The sequence below is a fragment of the Anser brachyrhynchus genome (assembly GCF_964034855.1).
Source record: "Anser brachyrhynchus genome assembly, chromosome: 8".
Lineage (NCBI taxonomy): Eukaryota > Metazoa > Chordata > Aves > Anseriformes > Anatidae > Anser > Anser brachyrhynchus.
The window spans coordinates 23,434,809-23,457,754 of NC_137702.1; the positions used below are offsets into that span (position 1 = coordinate 23,434,809).

The 22,946-nt window shown below is 45.0% G+C and overlaps 2 protein-coding genes across 5 annotated transcripts in view; both read left to right on the forward strand.

Moving 5' to 3' along the window:
* Positions 1-7,408, forward strand: part of SUCO (SUN domain containing ossification factor) — a 40,845-nt gene extending 33,437 nt beyond the window's left edge. For 3 of the 4 annotated variants that reach the window (XM_080601699.1, XM_080601701.1, XM_080601702.1), the window contains 6 exons: positions 696-783; positions 2,166-2,270; positions 3,592-3,746; positions 4,052-4,143; positions 5,254-5,309; positions 5,460-7,408. In XM_080601699.1, the coding sequence (XP_080457825.1) occupies positions 696-783; positions 2,166-2,270; positions 3,592-3,746; positions 4,052-4,143; positions 5,254-5,309; positions 5,460-5,906 (943 nt within the window). In that variant the 3' untranslated portion in view covers positions 5,907-7,408. The remainder of the gene's footprint in view (positions 1-695; positions 784-2,165; positions 2,271-3,591; positions 3,747-4,051; positions 4,144-5,253; positions 5,310-5,459) is intronic. The other variant, XM_080601700.1, reaches the window with a different exon arrangement.
* Positions 7,409-14,399: 6,991 nt separating this feature from the next.
* On the forward strand, positions 14,400-22,554 carry FASLG (Fas ligand). The gene is made up of 4 exons (XM_080601424.1): positions 14,400-17,167; positions 17,470-17,515; positions 19,399-19,452; positions 19,904-22,554. The coding sequence occupies exons 1-4, from the start codon at positions 16,778-16,780 to the stop codon at positions 20,296-20,298; spliced, it is 885 nt and encodes a 294-aa protein (XP_080457550.1). The 5' UTR covers positions 14,400-16,777; the 3' UTR covers positions 20,299-22,554.
* The last annotated feature ends 392 nt before the right edge of the window (positions 22,555-22,946 follow it).

Consider the following 22,946-nt stretch of genomic DNA (forward strand, 5'->3'; position numbering starts at 1 on the left):
CAGCTACAGTCAGCATTTATTTTGTGTTGATTTATTTTTGAATTGCTATGTTTTGGCGCTTTTTTTTTTTTTAAGGATAGAGTGCTGCAAGCACTTATCCTTTCTGTAATCACTTCAGCAAAAGTGCACATCCTCCTGTTGCTGTTAAATTGAGTGACACACACCTTCAGTGCCTTCTTCACTGGGCTACTCGGTTGGTTGCTTCCACATAAACTACTGTGCAATGACTCTTGTTGAAGAAGGGAGCATGGGGAGGGAACCCAGAACTTTGTATGAGGGACGCATGTTAAAGTGTTTCATCTGTGGTGATCCTCAGCTATAGGACAACTGGGAAATGTACCTATTTAAGAACTGGTTCCCAGGAAGATCTCTGTTACATTTACTGTTGTGCTCTCTTGGCAGTGAGTGTTTTGCAGAGTGAATCCACTCCATAGTGAATGCCAGTAAATGAGCACACAGTTCTAAGGTGTTGAAATTATCTTTGACCTTAAACTTAGAATAAAACCACACAAAGTAGAATGAAGTGTCCCTGTTCTATGTCTGAAACTAGAAAAGGAACACCAGTTGAAGTTTAAATAAAGCTGTTTTGGACAAATGAGGTTTCTCCTTGCATAGTGGTGTGTTCTGAAGACAAGTTTAGTGCTGGTGAGTTTTATGAACTAGCATTTCAAATCTTTATGCTGTTTTTGTTTTAGGTACCGAAAGCAAATGGAAGAAATGCAGAAGGCTTTCAATAAAACAATAATAAAACTTCAGAACACCTCAAGAATAGCAGAAGAGCAGGTATGGCTTGTTGAAGTACTTACGTGTTTTCCTAAATAAGAAAGACTACTTTAAAGAAAGTTGCTAGGGCGTACAGATTTTTTTCTACTGAAGGTGTTTTTCTTAGCTGTGTGTCTGCCTTTTAAAAGCAAGTCCATTCCTTGCTTCCCAACCATTTTCTCTGTAATAAAACTTTGCAGACACGTTCCCAGTCTCTTTTAAAATAAAGCCCTTTCCCATTTGTTTTTCAGTGTGTCAGTTGTCAGCTGTTAATGGCTAAAAGTCTTAAATGTATTTGTCAGTGGAAGTTACCCATGTCACTTCCAACCCTTGTTTCTTGGTTGTAGCTGCACTCAAAACCTTTTTTGAAAGCTTGGTTGGATTTTGCAGCTCTCATTTAAAATACAGAGAGGCAATTACTCTGATGTTGCTGAAGAGAGACCTAACCTCCAGAAAGGGAGAGGGAGTGGTAATGGCATGTCAAATTTGCAATTGAAAGGGGTTGGGGTACATGTAGCAGAAGTTTTAGTTCCTTCTCTGAAATGTCATTAAAGGGCGTGGGAGCTGAAGGAGAAGCTTTTGTTGTTTTTTTCCCTGAACTACTGTCCTAGCTTTCCTGAGTAGCTGTCAAATATAGCACTAACTGTGTGCTGAATAATCACAAAAGCAATTGTGGATGTGTTTTAGCAAGCTTAATCCCAAACACTGAAAATTTCTGAAGTATAATCCCAGGCTCATTTGTCAAAAGCAAAGAAAATCACAAATTCCTTGAGATCACACGCATGCTCTTTTTTGCACGTCTTAAATATTATCAAATGCTGGTCAGTCTGAGGTGCTCTTCTTGGCTAACCTCCCTTACACTCTTCTCACCTTTCTCAATTTCTTATAAGATTAAGGATCTTGTTAGGGCTTTTCTCCAGGAAACGATAGCTGCAAAGGGCTTATTTCTGGCTGCCGTGGGCTCCTCTTCCTGGGTGTCTGCCCACCTGAGCCCAGAACAGAAGCCATATTTCAGCCTTTAGATTTCAGCTTTGCCTTGTCACCATCACACGTTTTTTGACATGACCGTACTTGGCTTCCTGATAGCCACTGCATGGAGCTGGCTACTTCTTCTGCCTTTATTAAAGATAGTAATGACTGCAATGAAATGCACTAGCCATAATGTAACAAAACATTCCTTTATACGTAAAAATGCTGATGTTTTGAAGTGTTTATATGACTAATGCTGCATAAACAGTTTCAAATGATAAGTGAAAGTTGTGTTTGAGAAGAGTGCTAAATGGATCACGTGGCTACATCATGCCTGGCTGTGTCAGACAGAATGCTAATATTGTGCAAGTAAAAGTCTGTGGTAGCAGAATCCTGACAACTAAACAGCGTGGGCATGACTCTCCTTAATACAGGATCAGCGGCAAACAGAAGCAATCCAGCTGTTACAAGCTCAGCTCACCAACGTGACGCAGCTAGTTTCCAATCTGTCAACAACCGTGGCGGAATTAAAACGTGAGGTAATTATAAATCAGTAATATGGCACAAGAACTCAAGCAAAGGAAACAGATACATAAACATATCTCAATTTGAAGAGACCTGGGGTTTTTAAGTGAAGCTTTTCATTTGGGAAGATGTCAGTAGTTATTGCTTCCAGTTCCTGCTTCAGCAGTTGGCCAAGGGAGGGGAGGAACAGCTGAATAGCTTGAGCTGTCTTGTGCACAGCAGACTTGATGTAATAGTTTTTTACTAGAGCCCTACTAGTCCTGTGATTGTAATCTGATCTTGTGACGAAAGAACTTAGGCTCAGATACTCAGTTATTCCAGCTTTCTGTAGTGCTTTGGAGTTGATACTTTTCTGTAAAACGGTTTTTAATTAGACTAAGCACTGACTTCAAAGTGGCAGTAATAGGATTTGTTGCACGCAATGTTTGAAACGTGCAGTGGGGAATGGTAAATTCTATGCTTCAAGAACTTTACTGCCATTTGATGTATTACATAACCAGTTGTATCGCATGGCTTTATGTTCTCCACCTTCAGTAAAATGGGATGCTTTACAGTGTCCAGCACTTAGACTGCCCGCTTGAACACTAACAGTCTTGCAACAGGAGATGTGTGTGAGAATGTACTGAACACTGTTGGAACTGGGCTGTGACAACAGATGAGTCGGGGGGGGCTGTGCGTTTTGCTACTGAGTGGGAGACTAGCATGGCTAAAACACCCTTTTCTTTTCTTCTCTGGCTGTTGTGATCTTTGGAGATTAAGGGAACCTTGGCAACAATACTAGGAACATGTTCTTTCAAATGTTTACATTCTCCAGTCTGGGATTTCAAGCAGTTTTGTAAACATGACTTTTTTGTGTGTGTTGCCAAGAACGTGTCTTGAGCTGTTTCCTAACACTTAATAGGGCTCCCTCGATGCCTGGTTGGCTAAGCTCCTGTTAATGAGTGCTGTGCTTTTAAGTAGGATTTGACGGTGGGTGATCAGGTTATGTTAGACAAGCATCCTGGAATTTGAACATGACTTTCCCTGAACGCAGTTCTAGTCATCTGAGTCAACTAGTCTGAGCAATTTGATCGATGATGGTGCTGCAGTCAGCGGAATCTTGTCCTGCATTATCAGCTAGTGGTCTTTAGCTGTTAGTCCTTGAATGCCATATGGCCAACATACTAAATCAAACCTCTGGAAAAACTATTCCAGTTTAAACATTAGAGATAAGAGGGAAAACAAAAAGGTGACTTTAACAGTCGTGTTCTTTTAAAGTTCTGGTGTTGAAAGCAGAGTGTAACAGTATCACTTCATTATTCATTAGTCTTTAACAACTATATCAAATTCTTTCAGGTTTCTGATCGGCAAACCTACCTTGTGATTTCGCTGGTTCTCTGTGTCATTCTGGGCTTGGTGGTTTGTGTGCAGCGGTGCAGAAGCACGTCTCAGTTCTGTGAAGATTATTTCTCAAAAATTCCCAAAAGTAATCACTACCCTAGCCCCAAAAGGTAATGTATTTGCACTTGAAACTTAATTGTTCTTGCAGCTTTTATTGATGTTCCCTAAATCTTCTGGGACTGGGGCATCAAGCAGTTACTGTAGTAGTGGTCTCATAGGGGCATTTTGGAGCTACTGAACTTAACGTGCCTTGATAGCTTAGTACAAAGATAGTTACTACTATGTCTGTTTGCCAGATTTCTTAGGGCACCTGGGCAAATGCTGATTCTGTCCTTCTGCCAAGGATGCTCTTCAATGGAAAAATGCATTGTCTTGAGAAAAACATGCATAAAATTTGTTGGGTTTTGTTTCTTAGATGTTTTTCCTCCTATGATGATACGAATTTGAAAAGAAGAACTTCTCTTCCACTGGTCAGATCGCAGTCTTTTCAGCTATCTGGTAAAGAAGGTATTATTCACATATATAATACAGCTAATCTCTAGTGTTACTCTTGACACTATACAATGTGTGTCTTATTGCACGTGTATGAAAATGGAAATCATAGGTTAATGTTGAAGTACACTGGATTGTAGCAGTTCACTTACACATTCTTTATATGAGGTGGTTCATAAATGTTACCAGATGCTCCCAGAACTGTGCTAAATAAAGCTAAAATATTAAATCTAGGATAAACACTTGTAGAGGTATAAATGATGGCCTTCTTGTTAGTTGTAGCAATTGATGCAGGTACTCAAGTCTACAAAGCTAGGAAGTTTATACCAAGTGGTATTTTGTAATGCCAGACACAGCCTGAATGCCCTATTTGGATGTCCTAATGGCCAATCTTGAAACTTGGCAGATATTTAGGGATCCAAATTGAAATTTTCTTACTGTAGCTGATAGACCATTTGTCTTGGTTCGGCTAAGAGGATTGAATGATCTGGTCGTTTGAGTATTCACATTAGACTGAGGACAAATGAATTTTGATTTCTTAGGCCATCATCATCGTGCAAAAACAGAAGTGGTGTAGGTCATAGTAACTACTGATTATTGCAGTTGATGCTGTGCTTCTAGACTCAGCATTTTCTTCACAGTTTTTTGTACTGCGCAAAAAACTGGAAATTTGACTTGATTTGGGAACATTGCAGTAAAGATGAGCTAGGGCTTAGACTATTTTTTTTTTTTTTTAAGAATTGCTCTTTTTCAGTCTTCTGCTGCTTAGGCTTGGAAGAAAGATTTACAAAGCACCAATGGAGGAACATCAGACGGGTCTTATGTCAGTCTGAATATCTATCAGTGCTTCTAGCTGCACATTAAACACTTATATTGTTAACGGTGTATTTTTGGGAGGCCCACTTCTGCCAACCACCTGTCCCTTTTCCCTAAGGGGTGTTCTGTGCACCGCTCCTATGGCCCAACCTGTCAGAAGGTCAGGAGTTTCCGTGTCTGTCACTGCCAGCTGCCGTGACAGCAGACGGGAATTTCTTAGTGTCAACTTCACTTTCTATGTGCTCGTGTTGAAAATTGCTTTGTTCTGGAGCTGGCAGCGTCAGTAAACTCTTGTACCCTTTCTTACAGTGGATCCAGAGGACCTGTACATCGTAGAACCCCTCAAGTTCTCCCCAGAGAAGAAGGTACAGTAGCTGCAGAGGCAGGCCGAGGCTGACACATTCCTGCCGGCAGGTGGTGTGTGTCTCGGCTGCTCTCCTGGCTCCTGGGGTTGGGTTTTATGCTCTGCTTGCCTGTCAGAAGCTGACTGTTTCTCTTTTTACTTGTGGTTTCAGAAAAAGCGTTGCAAATACAAAAGTGAAAAGATAGAGACTATCAAGCCGACGGCAGAGCCTCTGCATCCTGTAGCCAATGGGGAAATAAAAGGAAGGAAGCCGTTTACAAACCAGAGGGACTTCTCTAACATTGGGGAAGTTTATCACTCTTCATATAAAGGTCCTCCATCTGAAGGAAGCTCAGAAACATCATCGCAATCTGAGGAGTCTTACTTTTGTGGCATTTCAGCTTGTACGAGTCTGTGCAATGGACAAACCCAAAAGACAAAAACTGAGAAGAGGGCTATAAAGCGAAGACGGTCTAAAGTTTCAGACCAAGGGAAGCTCATAAAAACTCTAATACAGACTAAGTCAGGGTCAATGCCAAGCCTGCATGACATAATCAAAGGAAACAAAGAGATAACAGTGGGAGCACTTGGTGTCACAGCAGTTTCTGGACACATCTAAAACTAGCTGAACTTCTCAAACAGGAGAGTGTTTGTTCATTTGAGAACAGTCTGTGGTATTCTGTGGGAGGATGGTGGGAGACGAAGAGCTCAACTAATTGGAAAGTATTCAGAAATTTGGTTTCTGCCTTTTTAAATAGATGGGATTGTGTCAATCTTGGCTATAAGCTGCAGCTTTACAAGGCTGATAATTTCCTATGAGAACAGCTTGGGGGGAGGGAGGGCAGGGTTCATTTTATAAAGGTTTTTTCACAGTTCCTGGGGCGGAGATTTTTTGAAACCCAGTTTGTTGGGTGGAATAGGGATAAAAGCCTAATCCTCTTCCTTCAGCTTTGTTCCTATTTCTTGCACCTTCCCATATTTATGTGCCTTTTGTCTATTTATAATGCCACTGGAAGAGGGGAGATACAATTGTTTGTCATTTGATTTATTTTGTAATTTCTCTAGCTTTTTTTGAAGATGCAACACTACAGTGCTGTAAAGGGACATGTGTTGGCCTTCAGCTGGACTCAGTAATGTGGACTGGATACTGTAAAAATACTAATAGGTGGACTTGCCTGACTAGATCCTGGTTTTGCAAACTCAGTTGAGAAAAGTGTCTCACTAGGGTTAGTAGTTAGATTTATCTCCACCTTCCGTTACAAATCAGAGCTGTAGTCAGAAGTACTGAATGAATGACAGTTGCTCTTTAGCATTTCTGGTGTACGCTGGGATCTTACGCTGACGAATGCGTTTGTTACCTAAACTGACTGCTGTAGTTCTCCAGGAGAGATGAATGGGGAGCGCTCGCTGTTTCTGTGCGAAGAGTTTAGGGGAAAGCTCAGCTGAAGAACGTGAGGGTGAGTTGGTGCAGCTGGCAGAGTTTTCCAAGCCAGTTCTGGATGCGTTGAGTTTGCAAAGCCTCGAAGTCTACCCCATCAGGTTGGTTCAAAGTGGGTATTTCCATGACGTTTGCTTTTGTATTGGCTAACAAATGTGCAGTGTTTGTATGGTTGGTATTTTCATATCCAAGTGTTTTTTATTTTGACTGTGACTGTATATTTGGATACTATAGAGTGTGTGATTGGTAAAATGCTGTATGTATCTGAGTGAGTGGAACAAAAGGTTACTCCTTTTGACAAATGTTACAGGTTCATGTTGTAAAAAATAAGTTAACTTATTGAGCACTTTTAGTGGTACCCTTTTTAACAGATCTAATGCCTTTCCTGGGTATTGTATGTAATGTGACTTATTTAAAGCCTTTGTTTTTTTTGCTGCTTTCTTGTTAGTTTATGAATACTTTCGGGTGATGTACTTTTGGATTTGATCTGCACAATTAGCCAGTCAGAGCACATGAATCAGACTTGTTGAACATGAATTCAAAAGGGTTTCAAACCTGAATGAGGAAAATACATACCACCTGAGTGCAGCATACGATGTTGTGGAACAAGAGTATGTAACTACAGAGCTGTAGTGCCATTAGAAACTGTGAATTTCCAAATAAATCTGAACACTTTGTCTTTAGTGGGTACTTTTCCTTTGATGATCAAACTTGTAGCATAATTTTACCTCTGAGAAGGACTAGTCTTTACATTTCCATATGGAACCAGGACAACTTATTTGTAGCAAGCACAGCAGTGCTGTGTGCAGCCCAGTGCCAAGCTCGCTTGATGTCCAGCCCCTACTTCTCCTCAAATGAGACTTTCCCAGTGCTAATTTCTCTTGACTGTCTCTTGAATCATAGCACTCCCTGTGATGAAGTTAAAAACAAATTGAATGTGGGGTTTGGTGCAGGATGGGGGCTGCTTTTGGGGGGTGTGGTTTTTCCTGGTGTGGGTTTTTTGTTTTAAATTACCTTCCTTCTTTTTGACGCGTCATTTGTAGGAAGTCTGCTTTCCTTTACTGCCCTGGCTGTTACTGAGCACTTCTCATCAGTAAGAATTCTCACCAGTAAGAATAGGCTGAAGTTGGACGCTTCTGAATTCTTAGAAAAGCCCATTTAATTATCTTCCCATGAGAGACCTCAAGTATGCTGATAGGTATAGAATGAGGCCAAATGAGTCATGATGCAATATGCTGGTGTCAAATGTGTCTCTGGTAGGGGTTTTTATTTATCGTTGGTTACTGCTTGCCTGTAAGCATTAGATGAGGGGGAAAAAGTGTTAAACCAGTGATGGTCATGTATATTTATCAACTATATGGTGGGAGCGTATAGCTCTGGGGCATGTTACGTTTCATGGAAACAGCTACTTGAAGGCTTTGTGAATCTTGAGCTTTTCTGGAACTGTGGTGTTACACAGAGAGCTGGAAACCTTCTTCATCTTTTTTTTTGTTTTATTGGAATGGACAACTCTTTTGTCCTTTTTTCCATTTCTTTTCCCTAGACTGAATTACCTCACTGCACTGGGGAGCTATCCATGAAGATTACATGGAAATTATAATTTAGGAATTAGCAGCACTTTGCTGTGCTTCCTCATGCAAGAATTTGTTTTTAAAAACATTTTATGTACTTATCCTCATCTTTTTGGAAGGTGATACTTAGCCTTGAACTGAAATGCCACTTTTTTCTGATGTTCTCTTGCTGATGGGATCTGTTTTATTTATACCTCAGGTGCTGGTAAGTTTGAGTAGGCTGTGAGTGTTTAATTTCCAAGTATATGTTCAAGTTTCCAAGTCAACAATCTCAGGTGTGAAACTAAGTCACTCTTAAACAGTCCTTTATTCCCTGCAATCCGTCCTAAAGTTGGGCAGGGCTTAGAGATCTAAGAAGTTGCTGCATTCAGTGGGAAAAAGAATATCACCAATAAAGCTTGTCATGTAATGAACATATAGGGCACATGTTATGGGAATAATATACATCCAAAATAGAGCAGAGCTCTGTTTCAGGCATATGGTTTGAGGCCACGTGGCTTGCAATTCGCACTGGAGATATGGCAGTTACTATAAGTGGTAGCTAACATAGGGTCAGAAATAATTCTCACTCGGGCTCCCATGTTTCAAAACTGTCTTGGGAAGACCTCATAGTATTCACTCTTCTGAAAGTGTTCCCCAAAATCAGTATTAAAAAATTCATAATGTCATTAGCTGTGTAGATTCACTGTCCTGAAAGTTCCTTATTGTTCCTAAGAAACGCTGCCTCTGGACACTGTAGACGCAGAGCTTGTTGGGCACTTTTTTTAAAAAAAAAAAAAAGCCTATTTTTTTTTGGTGCTGAGTCAGTGGAGATTGACAAGAGACATTGCTGCTAACAGCAGAGTCATCTGTCATAGGATCTGGTGCATGTCAATCAACGATTGACTCCATATTGCCATAATGGCCACAAGATAGAGCACAGGAAGTTCCGCACCAGCATGCGAAAGAACTTCACAGTGAGGGTAACGGAGCACTGGGACAGGCTGCCCAGGGAGGTTGTGGGGTCTCCCTCTCTGGAGATATTCAAGGCCCGTCTGGACGCCTACCTGGGCAGCCTGCTCTAAGGAGCCTGCTTTGGCAGGGGGGGTGGACCCGATGATCTTTTGAGGTCCCTTCCAACCCCTTCAATTCTGTGATAGTCTCATGTTACCTAAACATTTCAATTATGTCCAGGTCTAAACTTTCCCGTCAACTACTACGTGCTTCAACCACTGAAAAAGCATTTGAGGAACCTACTGACCTGCTTGTGCTGTTGTGAACTGGTGTCTTTGCCTCTGGCAATAGGATGGAGACTGAACCACAGCTTCCTCTTGTTCTGCTTGCTGCTTTTAATTATTTGTAACCACTTTTTTATTTTTTAAAAAAGGCACACTCCTAAAGTCAAGTTCTTATTTGCTTAATGTAACCCTTTCATGTGGGCTCTTGAGTCATTTTTTACTTCCTATTTCGGTCTTATTAGTGTCACATTGACTAGCTTTCAAAACCTGATTCTTTGAAATCAAGACTCTCCTAAATTGGTCATAATCTATATAGAGTTGAAGGTGGCTTATAAAGCTTGACAAATTCCTGTGGCATTGTGAGTACTTAAAAGGAGGGCCTTGTCCGTCTTGTGGTATTTCAGAAGGTTGGGCAGTTCTTGGTGCAAAATACCAAGAAATCAGGATTGCATAGTAAGCGGTGAGGACTGCATTACTACTCCTTGGGAACAATCACAGCATTGGCAAGAGCCAAGCCTCTGGGGGTTAACAGCTTGCTCAAGCACCTGTCTTGCTTGCCTCTTTCCACAGGTGGGGCAGGAAGGGTGCTGTGTTCTCTCAGGTTTCCCCCTGGAGTGCTGGTGCCTGTTGCAGGACCTCTCCTTCTGGGCTGCTGCAGTTGCTGTCCTGACAGGAGACGGTCTGCCTCCTGCTCCTGAGGTTTCAGATGTGCAGGGAAGAGATGAGTGTCCAGCTGCTGGGCAGCCTATGGCCGAGGAAGATTTTTCTACCCTTTAAACTGTTATAAAAGCAGATGCCCTGCTTTAAAAACACACAACTCCTTTTCCTGACCAACTGGTTACTAAGTAGGCATGACTTCCTGGTCTTCATTGTGATTTCTAGAGTGCTTTGAGTCAGATTGTGCCAAGCTTATTCAGTATAATGCGTAACTTCAAAAACCAAACAAATGTATTGGAATAGCCATGAGAATTTTTTTTCATTGAAGTACATCTCCCTGTAAATAAGTTATTAATCTGTAGGTGGCTTTGGCAGCAGCCAGTACAGTGAGAAGTGCAGCTGTTGATGATGTTACAATGCAGGGGTCTCATCTTTCAACTTCCTAGGGCATAGCTGTACTGCATGTGATGCTGGTGGACTCTTGTCCAGGATGCCCCTGGGAGGTTTTGTGGAGCTGTTGGAGCCACCTGAGCTCTGCTGCAACCTCAGACAAACCACAACACTCAGCTAACAGGTCTGGGGATTACCTTAAGAAGCCTGTCACAGGGAAGGGAGCTGTTTCCTGTTACAAAATCTGTTGCACGCAGAAGCACTTGGAGCGCTTTCTGATCTCTTTGCACCGCAAATGTTTCCATCAGAGGATGGATAGTCACAAACATGCCCGGTATAAATGTATTACTAGCCATATCTGCCAACAGGTTCTTAGGCTATATACATTAAGCATCAGTGGAAATCCAATATTTTTAAACCATGCAAACTCTGCTAGCTGTGTGGTATTGGTAGGAAGAGAACTATAGTATGAGGTGCCTTTATGGTGGCTTCTGCTTTTGCCAGCTTGCCATGTGAGATGAGATGGAACAGCTTAACAAGCTTCACTTAATTGGTACAAACATGTTCCACTTCATTTGGAACAATTAAAGTGTAGAGGTCTGACCACAAACTGCTGTGGGTAGGCAGCCACCAAGCAGCGTGTCTCATCTTGCGGAAACCCTGAGTGTCGAACAGCATCAGGTACTGCTAAGAAACTACGGGGGTTTGTATCAGCTTGAGAAGAGTTAATGTTCCCAGGCCTTGTTTAGCTAAAACATTAGCTTAGGAAAGGATGGTGAAAATCAGGAATCTTTCCCATGTATTCCTCAATTTGAAAATGATAATTTAAAAAGCTGCCAAGGAGCTTTCTGCTGCTTTACTGCTGTTTCTCATACTGGCTCTATGGCCTGGGAGCTGCAAATGGTCTCAGCATGCTGCTTTTTGTTAGTCTCTTACTAAGTTACAGATGGGAGGTAGGGCTTTTGATGAGGAATGGACATTAAGTTAATTCTGTGCCTTCTGGAGCTAGCAATGGAAAATAAATGTTTGCCACCCTGAGGGTATTCTTTCCTTTGTTAGATCTGGTGGCTGGAGGCTATGTCCAGCTGCTGGGTCCTCTACAAAGTCACCGAGAACAAGAATCCCTGTCTGTGACTTTTCAGGAAAATATCTTGAAGCAGTAATGAATCTCTTTTATTAGCCATAAGTTGACACGGTTACTGCTGAAATTTCAGGGTTGTACACACAGCCCAGAAAACTACCTGTAGCTCAAGATTACATCTCAGAAATGTCAGCTGCAGGTCCCTCAGTGTTCTGGAAGTTTGGCTGACATGGGACATGGGTGTGGAGGTGTCTGTGTAATGAGATGGGACATACATGGCTGCGGGCAGCACAAATGCTGGGGGTGCTGAATTTGCTCGGTGATGCAGAGCTGAGGTGGAAGTTGGTGAGGACTGGTAGATCTCATTTTATTTTTTTAATAGGCTGAGAATGGCTGTTCCCAAGGAGGAGTAAAATGGTCAAATACTGACCCAGCCGCGTAGGCCAGCAGAACCAGCTGGCATTTTCCAGGGCTGAGGCTGGCTGATGCGCTGGCAACGTCAGGCAGTGTCGATCCCATGTGAAGGGTTTGTGAATGCAGTTTTTGACGGGAAATCAACATCTGTGTGTTCGCTGTGGTCTTCCTCGCAACCTCTGAGCGGCCACAGCAGCTTGTTCCATTTTCTCTCATGACTAAGTTATTGTACGTTATTTAATAACCTGCTTTTTTTCTTTCCTGTATATTCAAGCAATTGATCCCATTACCTCATAACCTCTGTACTTCATTTCCTTTCTTTTATTACAGATGCAATCAAAAGAAACGAAATCTTACTCTGCTTTCAATTCTCTTCTCAGCTGCTTTGTCTTTTTCCCCTGCTTGATTCTCTCCTGCCTCAGGTCCCAGACAGAAGGGCCCTGCAGAGCCCTGTACCTCTCCTGCCGAACCCAGGGCTGCTGCCCACTTGTTGGGGTCACGGTGTAGTTTGCATGTGTTTAATGAACAAGAGAACAACAAAACCTCTTGCTTGCTGGAAGAGGGCCTTAATGTGGCAATGCCAGGCCAGAGCTTTCAGAGATGGGTTTTGAAATCTGCTCTTCTGTGAACATGAATGTCTCCCTAGTGGGCTGTGGGCAACAAGGCCACATCTTTACACGTGCCTCATGCTTCTAGCAAAGAGTGACCGTTGAGGAAATGAAAAGCATCACCTTCCCCTGGGAAAATGGAGCTGTTAAAAACATGTAATAAAGAAACAACACTAAGATGTCAGCGCTCACCACAAGGTCACGCAACTTGTGGGATGCTGCGTGATGCTGGGGCAGGAACGGCAGCTGGGCTCCAATCCGTGAGCCTTCCACTGCCCTCCTACCTTACTGGAAGCCCAAAGGGGCTGTGCAGGATCCTCAGGGCTGGCAATTATCACCGACGTGGGCTGTTAAACCTGAGCACTGCCTATCTCAGGAGTCAGGGCAGTGCAGGGCTGGCGGGCCCTTTGCTCAGTGGCAGAGATCTCCTGGCAGTGATGGGTGAGTTCTGGTGTTTTCTGCACCCCTCGAAGGCTTCAGTGGGTGAAGATACTGTTATGTCTGGAGGCAGTTTTTCCCAAGCATCCACTCCACTATTCAGTCAAAAAAAGTAATCCTTTTTTGTTGTTATAAATGCTATCTCCTTCAGCTTTGGCTTCCAGTTAGTGGCTCTGGAAAGGCTTTTTCTGTGAGATAAGAGCCCTCCACTGATGGAAGTCTCATCTCTCTTTACGGATTTATGTGCTATCTGTCCATAACACTCTGTTCTTGAATGAACCAAGGTGAACATACACTTTTGCTGTCTGGCAGTTATTGCAGCTCCTTCCTGAACCCCTCTGAAGCTGAATATAAACTTGTAACGTGAGTTGTGGGACTGTCTGTATCTTCCCAGTTAGCCTGGTGCTATGTGTAAGCTCAGACCCATGGACCCTGTGTGCTTTCCCTGCTGCAAATTCGCATCCAGCTGGGCAGCCTCTGTGTTGCTTTCAGACCTGTGGTTTATTTCTGGGATGTTATTTGCTATCTAAAGAGTTTGATCTGCAGTCTGTGTTCCTAGACTTGTCTTCTTCTGATCGAATTCTCTGTTCTTGTGGGGTTTTTTTTGGCTATGTCTTATCGCTTATTTTAATCTGCAAATATTACTTGCAGTTAATATAATTATTTCCCAGCTCTGGGGGAAAGGTGTTCAAACAGCACTGTATAGAGGACAATGCCCGGAGTGAAATCAGAAGCCTTTTCCTGGATGGTGCTCTGCTTACTTTTTCCAAGATACCCATTAGGGAGCGTCAATGGGGTGCATCTCTCCTGCCCTATGTGGCTGGCACTTAGTGGTTTTGTACTGATTGCCTCTCCTGGCTTTCGGGTTAATGTTCTGAAACCAACACACCCTTGGCTTTGAATGCTGTCTTTCTGAATGTTTCTCAACCACTTCTTCAGTTGTTCTTGGGTGTAATTTATGCAGCCTTGTGGGCTTTCAATAGTTGCTTTTTAGCATTTCCAATAGTCAGTGTTATAATAGGAAATATTTGTTAATCGCTTTCAGACGTGTATCTGTCCAGAACCTTGATGAGTCTCCCTCCTACGCAGCAGCTCACACTGAACTTAATTTTATTTTTCTGTCAAGTATTAGATCTAGATCATTATCCAAGTTCTGCTTTCCTTGATATATATAAAAAAAATGCATTATTTTGTCTTTAAACCTACTGATATGAACTTGTATATGTATTTCTTTGCTGCTGCCTGATTCTAATTGCTGTCAGTACAAACTTTAGCATAGTGCTGTGTCTTGCTAATAAGGACTCCCACCTTTCCTCTGGGGGCAGGGGGAGATGGGGAGAAGAATTCTTCTGAGCAAGTTACCATTTTTTTATCTGTGTAACCATTCCTTGCGTTTTTGCTGATTTTTGGCATACGTGATCCTCTGATAAAGGGTAGGGAAAGTGTTTACATTTGGAAATCTTCTGGCAGAGAGACAAATCAGACACCCCTTTTGTCCTTATGTCCTTTTTTACTGCTCAGCTGTCCCTGACCAGCATTTTGGGTGAGAACAACCTTGCCTAAATTTTGGCTCCTGGCTTTCATTAGTTCACCCACCCATTTAAAAAAAAAAAAAAAAAGGCATCTTTATGAAAATAGGAAGCAGTGGGTGACTGATAAGTGCACTTATGACATTTAAGAGAGCCTGCTCATGTGCCCACAATCCCACCAGGATGAGTTGTCTGTGGTGAAATGTCAGAAAAAGGTGTGGGCCTAACCTGGAGGGTGAAGACCTGTAAATGTCCCGGTGGAGGAGAGGCAGAGGTGACCCTGTTTCAAGAGAGTACTTGGAGACCAAGGAAGTTCTGGGCTTTGGTCCTTGCTCCCTGGGCCATTACTGTATTTTTACAGCAGTTGAGGGGCTCCAGTGGTGTGCATGGTCCACGTTGCAAAAAAAAACAAAAAAACAAAAAAAAAACAAAAAAAAAAACAACACGGGTATGGTGGTGCCATTGTCCTCGTTGTTCTGAGATGGACTATGCTGAGGGTAGGCATGATCAGGCATGAACTGCTGGAGGTGGATTTGTGCTACTCTTGTGTCTAGAAACCTAAAAGTACAAGGAAGACACAGACAGGCTGCTGAAACTGTTCAGCTGAGAATCATCACTTCAGCAAGCGGCTGTGGTGAACATCTTCAAAAAGCAGTGGGGTGGCTGGTGGTGCAGGGCTTTGAGGGCACATCTGACTGTTAGCGGTGCGGTTGGAGGCACAACTCAACCCCTGCTTTGGAGAAACCAGTGTGCGTATGTTGTTGAAGCATGCTGTCCTCAAACTCCAGGTTTTGATGTTCCAGATCAAAGCCTCCATGTTGGGGCTGCTTTCTTCAGCCACAAGAGACAAAACTCCAGTTTGTTCTTGCATTAAGCATTTCCTTTGTTCAATACTGTCCCCCTACAAGTACACACGTCTGTGAAATGGAAGAGCAAATTGCTATGGACAGTGTTTTGAGAGTGCCTGTAAATCTATGGGAAATCTCATTGCCACCACTTAGATATCTGTGGCCAACGAAGCCTTAAATTGAGAAATAAAAATGTTCTTGTCTCCTCATGATTCTGTCCTTGCAGAGTGGCCCAAACTCTGGATCCTTTCTTGAAAGGTAAGAGAAATTCTATGAAGGTGTGTAGCTCAGCATCTATCCCAGGTTTAATCATGAGTCTCTCACCACGGTTAGGTCATGCTGCAGCACTCACCATTGTCATGAAGAGAAGATTTAAATAAATAAAAAATAAACAAACAAAAAAAACACAACAACAACCCTTCCCTCTCTAATGCTTCAAGAGGGGTGTGGGATTAGAGATAGTATTTGCAGAGGTAAGTGTGGCAGCAGAAGCTGCTAGAAGAGCCTGCTTTTGCCCCAGGGTGATGTTTCTGGTGTTACAGTGCACTGCTTGCTCAGTCTGGCCAGTGCCCCCCTGTGATTTGGTGTGGTGCAGGCAGCCCATGGCACTGGATGTGCTTGGGCTGTTAGTGCTGGGGCAGCTCTGCTGAGGCTGCAACACCAATATCTTCCTCTTGTCAATTGCATTGGTTTGCACAGTGGGATGGTGTCTGGAACCAGGGTATATGCGAAATTATACCCAGGATCTGTGCCATAGGGTGCAGACAAGGTGGGATACAGTGGAGAGCAGTAACTTGTCCTCTGTGAAGTGAAGCAACTCTTGAGTGCCTGCAGATGTACTTGGGATCAGGTCTTTATCCTTCTGCCAAGGGGATTGCCCTCAGCTCTGCCTCACGTGCAGGGTGCCAGAAGCAGAAGAGTCTTTGTCGTTCCCGCTGCTCGTGGTGCAGGGCACCGCAGTGGAAAAGCAGCTGCCTCTGCCTGAGTGGGCTGCTGGAAAGGGTGGCTGGCCGGTGGGTGTGCGCTGGGCTGATTACTCAGCCCCTGGCTGCCAGCACAGCCCTCGGGTGCGCTGCTAGCACTTTGCTGGGTGCACCTGCTTCCCGAGGCTCGTGTTGTGCGAGCGCCGTCTGCCACCGGCTTCGTCCCGCTGTGTGTGCGTGCTGCCGCAGTGTGGGAGGAGCAGGCGGATGCCCCGAACTTGCAGACGAGGGCGGAAGCTTTTGGGGGTTTGCTGTTTCTGCTTGAGGCTTTCATAGAGTTCTGCAGCATCTGAGCTGGGTGTTCACTGCTGGAGTGATGCAGGCATATAAAAGCAGAGCTGGGTCTTCCCCCAGGGCTCAGTCTGGGCCAGCCCCGGCAGTTTTTGGCTGCCACATGGAAGATCACGCAAAGCACGTCCAGCCCATCCCACTCCCAGCCATGCAGCAGAACCTGAACTATATGTACCCACAAATATTTTGGGTGGACGGCTGTGCCAATGCCAGTACCTCCTGCCCTCCTGCACCCCCTATTGCTCCCTTCCCACCACCGGCACCTGATCGGAGGAGAAAGCCAAAGAGCAACAGGGAAAGGAGCAGCATCGGCTTCCTGGTGATCTCCTTGCTGATCCTGATGGCCCTCACTGGAGTGGGGCTGAGCATGTTTCAGATTTTCCATCTGGAGAAGCAACTGGCAGAGCTCAGAGAGGTAAAGTCTGGCTGGCTGCCTGCAAAGGCTGCAGAGGGGAAAAATTGGTGGCAGCAACGTGTCTGCCACGCCAGTGTGAGTGGGGCTGTTTATTGCTGTGGAGGACTGCTCTGTTGGTGACTGTGATATATCTGGATGTCCTTTTGTTTGAGTGCTGCAGGGTCTCTCTCCCTGTATGTTTCTCACCACCTTGCAGCTCTGCCTGAGCTAGCTGTTGTTGAGGATAGTCTTTGGCTGCATCTAGATGATGCCCTTATGCTCTCACCCTGCTAAGAGAGCTTGTCGCTCTTCTTTTTTGACAGTCTGCCAGCACTGAACACATCCCTCCAGCTCTGGAGAAGCTCATAGGTGAGTTGATGTAGGTAGAGGAACTCCTCCTTGCCTGCACGTGTGAATGCTCCTGTCAAATTCTTTCCTCCTCTTGTCAGGGGATAAAGGCAGGGCTGCAGCTCTGATGCTCTGAAAGTGCTCCCTTCACTTGCTCGGCTAAAGGAGAGCTTTATCTCTGGGGTGTAGAGAAGGAGTCCTGCACCCTGCCTGCTGGAGTGCTTGGTGGTGTCAGCCACGTGTCCTGGGGCAGTCTGCCTCGGCCTTGGGGCTTCCCAGGCCCTAGTGGGGCACTGGTACAGGGGGGATTCTGCTGTGAAAATCAGTTCTGGCTGTCTTAACGCTCAGCAACAATGTGCATGGAACGAGGAGAACAGAGAACCAAGATGGGCACCACACATTTCTGCTTTGTCTCCTCGCTTGTTAAGATTTTGGGATGACATATAGGGTTTCGTTTTTTTTGGGGGTGGGGGATTCACTCGCACCCTTGAGAAGGCAACTTATTTTTTCCTAATTTTTTTTGGTATGCAGTCTCACTGCAACCAAAACTAGTTGAGAAGAACCTCGTTATATGGTGTTTTTTCTCTTACAAAAATGTCATTTCAGTGAAATTGAAACTTTCCAAAGAACCTAGAAATTTCTCTAAATTTAGGGAAGAAAACAGTTTTGGTCTAAATGGAACAATTTTTAAATCGATATTTTGCTTTTTCAAACTATTATTTTTACTTTTACATTCCACATTAATAGTCTTAGTGATGAGATATCCTTTTAAAGAAGGCCAAATCAGAATTTTTCAGCTCTTCTAACCTTTTTTGACAGATTTGAAAAGGTTTTTCTTCTTTCCTTTCAGAGTTTTGGTTAGTAGGAAACTTCATTTATTTTCAGGTGTGTTCTGATACAGAATAAAATCAAATTTGGAAATAGAAAAAAAAATCTGGAAAAAGCAGTCTCCTGGAAATCCAATTTTCAACAAACTTTGTAATCTATTTTTTAAGGGAAGGGAAGCTGTTGTTTTAACTGGATGCTTAGTGCTCTGACCACAGGCTGCTTTAGCAGAAATTGAACACAAGTCATAATTAGTAACCCTTAATTTCTTGAGGGAGATGGATAAAGCCACTGAAATAATGTAAAAGAGAAGGGAGAGAGAGGAGGGAAATTTAATTGGCTTGAGAAAGTAAGTTTTTAAAGTTTGAAAACTTGATGCTTTGAAGAAGATGCTGAGAGGAAGGGCAAGATGGAGCGGGACAGAGTCCAGTCACTGTGACTGGCCCATGTCTCCAGGGGGACCCAAGCCCTCCAGGGAAGGCAGAATTTTGCTACCTGTGTTCTGCCTCTCTGAGGACAGAGAGTTCTACCTCTCTGTGGGGCCAGCAGGACGGTTTGTAGGATGTCTCAAATGTCTTTCCTCCAGTTGTTAGGAGGTTTGGTACTCAGCAGCCAGATTTCTACTGCCTTGGGGACTTCTTGGCAGTGCTGGAGTGGAGGGGGGGCAGTAAAATAGGCTCCTCTATGACAGCACATGACCAGTCACCTTGGTATGGGAAAAAGATGCTAGATAAAGGGGCAGTGTTGTTCCTCTCCTAAACCCTGAGTGAGAGGCTTCTGCTTGAGCCCGCTGATGAAGCCATTTTAAGATGAAAACTCTCTCCTTGCTCTTTTGTTTTTCCCCTTGCTTTTGGTCATGTCTGAATCCTTTACTTCAACTTTTTTTTTTTTAACTCTTCCTATTTCCCTGCAGTATTTGTCAGAGCACCTCTCTGCCTCTTCACATTAAGCCATGGTGCCTAGGTGCCTTGTGCTGCCGTGAATCTGCACCATTTCAGCTTCATGGGCACCTCCCTTCTGCTCTCTGGGCTGGCTTTTCCATCGAGCATATAGCTAATGCCTTCTCTATTTTCATGCAGGGCAGGAGAGACAGGCAGCGAAAAAGGAAGTGAGGAAAGCGGCACACTTAACAGGTATGTGCTGAGGGCCCAGCAAGATGTGGGAGCAGAGGACGGGGCACATGTGGCTGGGGTGAGAGGGCAGCCTGGCTATTGTTGTAAAGAGCTGCCTCATACAGGCTTTCTCAGTTTCCTTTGGTAATGTGTGTGCTCTGGCAGCTGGAAGTTACCCCCACAGCTAAAATCTTCCCCTTATTCAGGCTCTTCAATGAGAGCTCTAGTTTTTGGGTTGGGCTTTGTTTAGTCTGTGGAGTGTGTTGGGCAGAAAGCTTTCAGGAGCAGCTCAGCACTAGCTGAGCACATGGCAGGTGAGAGCTCCCACCTCCCCAAGGTTGGAACAGACTTTTCATGCCGTACACATAAGGACATAGAAAGCAGGTGACTTGTTGTGACATGGGGTGTAACTTACGAAAAGACACCTTAATGCTTGTACTTACAGCAATGCCTCTCTCCTTTCGGCTTCCAGGAAACCCCACGCAGCGGGACCTCCCTTTGGAGTGGGAGCCCATCTCTGGCCACGCTTTCACTAATGGCATTCAGTACCGCAACCAGGGCCTCGTGATCAATGAGACTGGCCTGTACTTCGTGTACTCCAACGTGCTCTTCCGGGGAAGCACCTGCAGCAGCCAGATGTTGAGCCACGTTGTCTACAAGACAAATCCGACCTCGCCAGGCAGCCACGTGCTGATGGAGGACAAATACCTCAATTACTGTGCAAATCAGAAAATGTGGGCCCGGAAAAGCTATCTGGGGGCTTTATTCAAGCTCAGGGAGAGGGACAGTCTGTATGTCAATGTCTCCAAAATCTCTCTGGTAAATTTTGAGGAATCCAAGACATTTTTTGGGTTATTCAAGCTTTAAATGGCACTGTTGGAGCGTGGCTGGCAGCCCCCCTAACTCTCCCAGGCATGTGCAGGAGGTAAGGGCTGCTTGAGAGACAGCAGCCCCATGCCAAGCCAGGGTTTCTCGCTAGGAAGAAGGAACAATGTTATTGTCTTTCGCATGAGTGGGCTCAAGTGACTGGTAAAAGCTCTAAACCGGGCCTCTGGGAAGCACCTAGGCTGTCCTGTGGTGACCTGAACAGAATCACACATTTTTCTCCTCTGAGTAAAACAACAAACCAAAAACGTAGAGCATCAGAGATGCTGTTGAAACTCACTACTTGCTCAAGAAGGCTGTGCTACCTGAGAAGGTGCTGGGGCCTCAACGGCTTTGGCTTACACGTGGTGTTGTGCCCCCAGGGAGCTTGGGCCAGCACGCATGTGGGGACAGCTGGATGGCATTGAGGAGGCCCCTCAAGCTTGGACCATGCCATGCCACACCGCAGGTGGTGGTGTTAGAACAAACTCAGGCTCCTTGCCCCAAGCAGTGGCTGCCTGCCCTGCCTGGGCATTTGGCACTGTAATTGCTGTCTGACAGATATCCACCTGCCAGGTGGCTTGTTAAGTGTGACAGATTTGTTTCTGTGTTAAATTATGGACTATTCCCTTTCCAGATAATGCTTCCAGCCCCCTTTATTTAACTTGCCCTGACAGCCTCACAAGGAATGTTCTGGAAGTGGTGGCGCCGTGGGGGGGTCCCAGCCCTGTTGAGAAACCATGATCTGGCTGGTTCCTCTCCACACTGTGGGGCCGTGGGGGGATGGCTGGGGGGCCAGGTGCCCCCCACATGTCAGCCCCACTCACTGACAAGACCTGAGCAACGTGGCAGTGGAGGACAGTGAAGCCTGAGGTGAAAACAGTGGCTCCAGCTCCTTCCCGCCTTTACGGTGCCTCAGGCCCTCTGTGGAGACCTGGCCCTGGCTGCCACTTGCATGACCCCCCTATGAGTGTCTCCTGAGCAAAACAGAGATGGTAAATAAAGATATATTTTTCTAGAAAATGGCACTGTCCTCTCATTTGGCTCTGAAGGCCTTTGGTCAGGGTCCGGGACCCTGCTCCTTCCCCAGCAGTGTGGCAGAAACCTGGTAGCTTGCCTCCACTTTGCTCCCTGTCATGGAGCTCTGGGGCAACCAAAATGCTGGATCAGGAACAATGAGGTGGGCAGCTCAGACTGAGTAGCCCAAGCCCTGTTTGGCTATCAGGGAGGGGAATAATCTAGAAATTCAAGCTTGAGCTCAGGTGGAGAGAAATGTAGGTGGGAAACATTTTGAGAAGACCCCCTGTGCTTCTAAAACATCGTTTTGGGTCTGTTTTGTGAGCTCTGTTTTGGATGTGGGTGGCTGGGAGCTCTTCCCTGCATGCTGGAGATGGTGTGCTGTGTGGTGTTTGAAGCTGGATACAAGCCTCTCCCCTGTCCCCATCTCATCTTTCCTCCAGGTCTCAGCTAGGTGTGGAAGTGCTTTGGAAGCAGGTCAGTCACTTACTGCTGAGCACAAGTGCTGCCATCCCCTAAAGCACCAATGCTCCCTCATGTGCCTGCCAGCCCCAGCAGCACTTCACGTGGCAGTCTGAAGGGCAAGGGAAGAGGTGGTGCTTGGTGTTGAATAGCATTCGCTGACTCCAGTGCCCTTGAAGTGGTCCATGAAGCTCTTCCCTTGCATGTGTTAACCTCAGTGCCACCTGCTGTGTTGCTGCTGGGCAGTACAGAAAGGCTGTGGTGCCTCACTTTTTGCCTGTTGTCCAGGCTTCTTGTAACTCTGATGTGGTCATAGCAGCACACAACACTTATTTCCTTTTCCAGGGTGCTGCTCTCTGCTCTGTGGTGTGTGGCCTGTGGTCTGCTGTTGCCTGAGTGAGGTGAACGCTGCACTTCTCGTACAGCTGCTCCTACAGCACTCAGAGCTTTCCATTGCATTTCTCAGGAAGCAAAGTGCCCCTAAAGGTCAAAGATAACCATTTAGGAACCTTTTTGCTTGGCTGTTTCTTTCCCACTGCCCTACCTCCTCCTGTTATCAGAGGGACAAACCACACAGTGCAGGGATGGGGGTGTTGGACCTGGACCTGTCCCGGAAAGGCTGGAAGTTTCCATCCCCTTCAGATTTCTGTTTACACTGTGTTGCTTTCTAGACATCCAGCTGGGGAGTGTGCACCTGTATGTGCATGTGCCTGTATGCTTGCAGCTATTTCTGCAGCAAAACTAGCTGAGCATATCGTGTTTCCTTTCTTTGCTGGCAAGCAGCTCAGAGACACAGGTCATTCAGCACCCAAAGGAAACTGGCGCCGAGGCTACGCACTCGGCTAGTGCTGTAGTAATGAAGGGCTGGAAAACTCCCAAAGTTTTGTATAAATCAGTACAGATTAGCTCATCTGGCCTCAGTGTAAACTCTGGGGCAGGATGTGGCAGTTGCTATTGCTGCACATCAGGAGGGGGCAAGGATCCGTTAGCCTTTTTATCTGGTCTGCTGATGTTTGAGATGGTAGCATGGGGAGGTGGACAGTGATGTTATAAATAGCGCTGGGGTCTCTCGAGGTGGACAGAGCTGCCTTTCCTTGCAGTACAAAGCTATGTGCTTTTAGCCTTGCTCCTGAGTCAGAGAGTGGCTGTCACTGTGCTGAGTCAGTGGCACT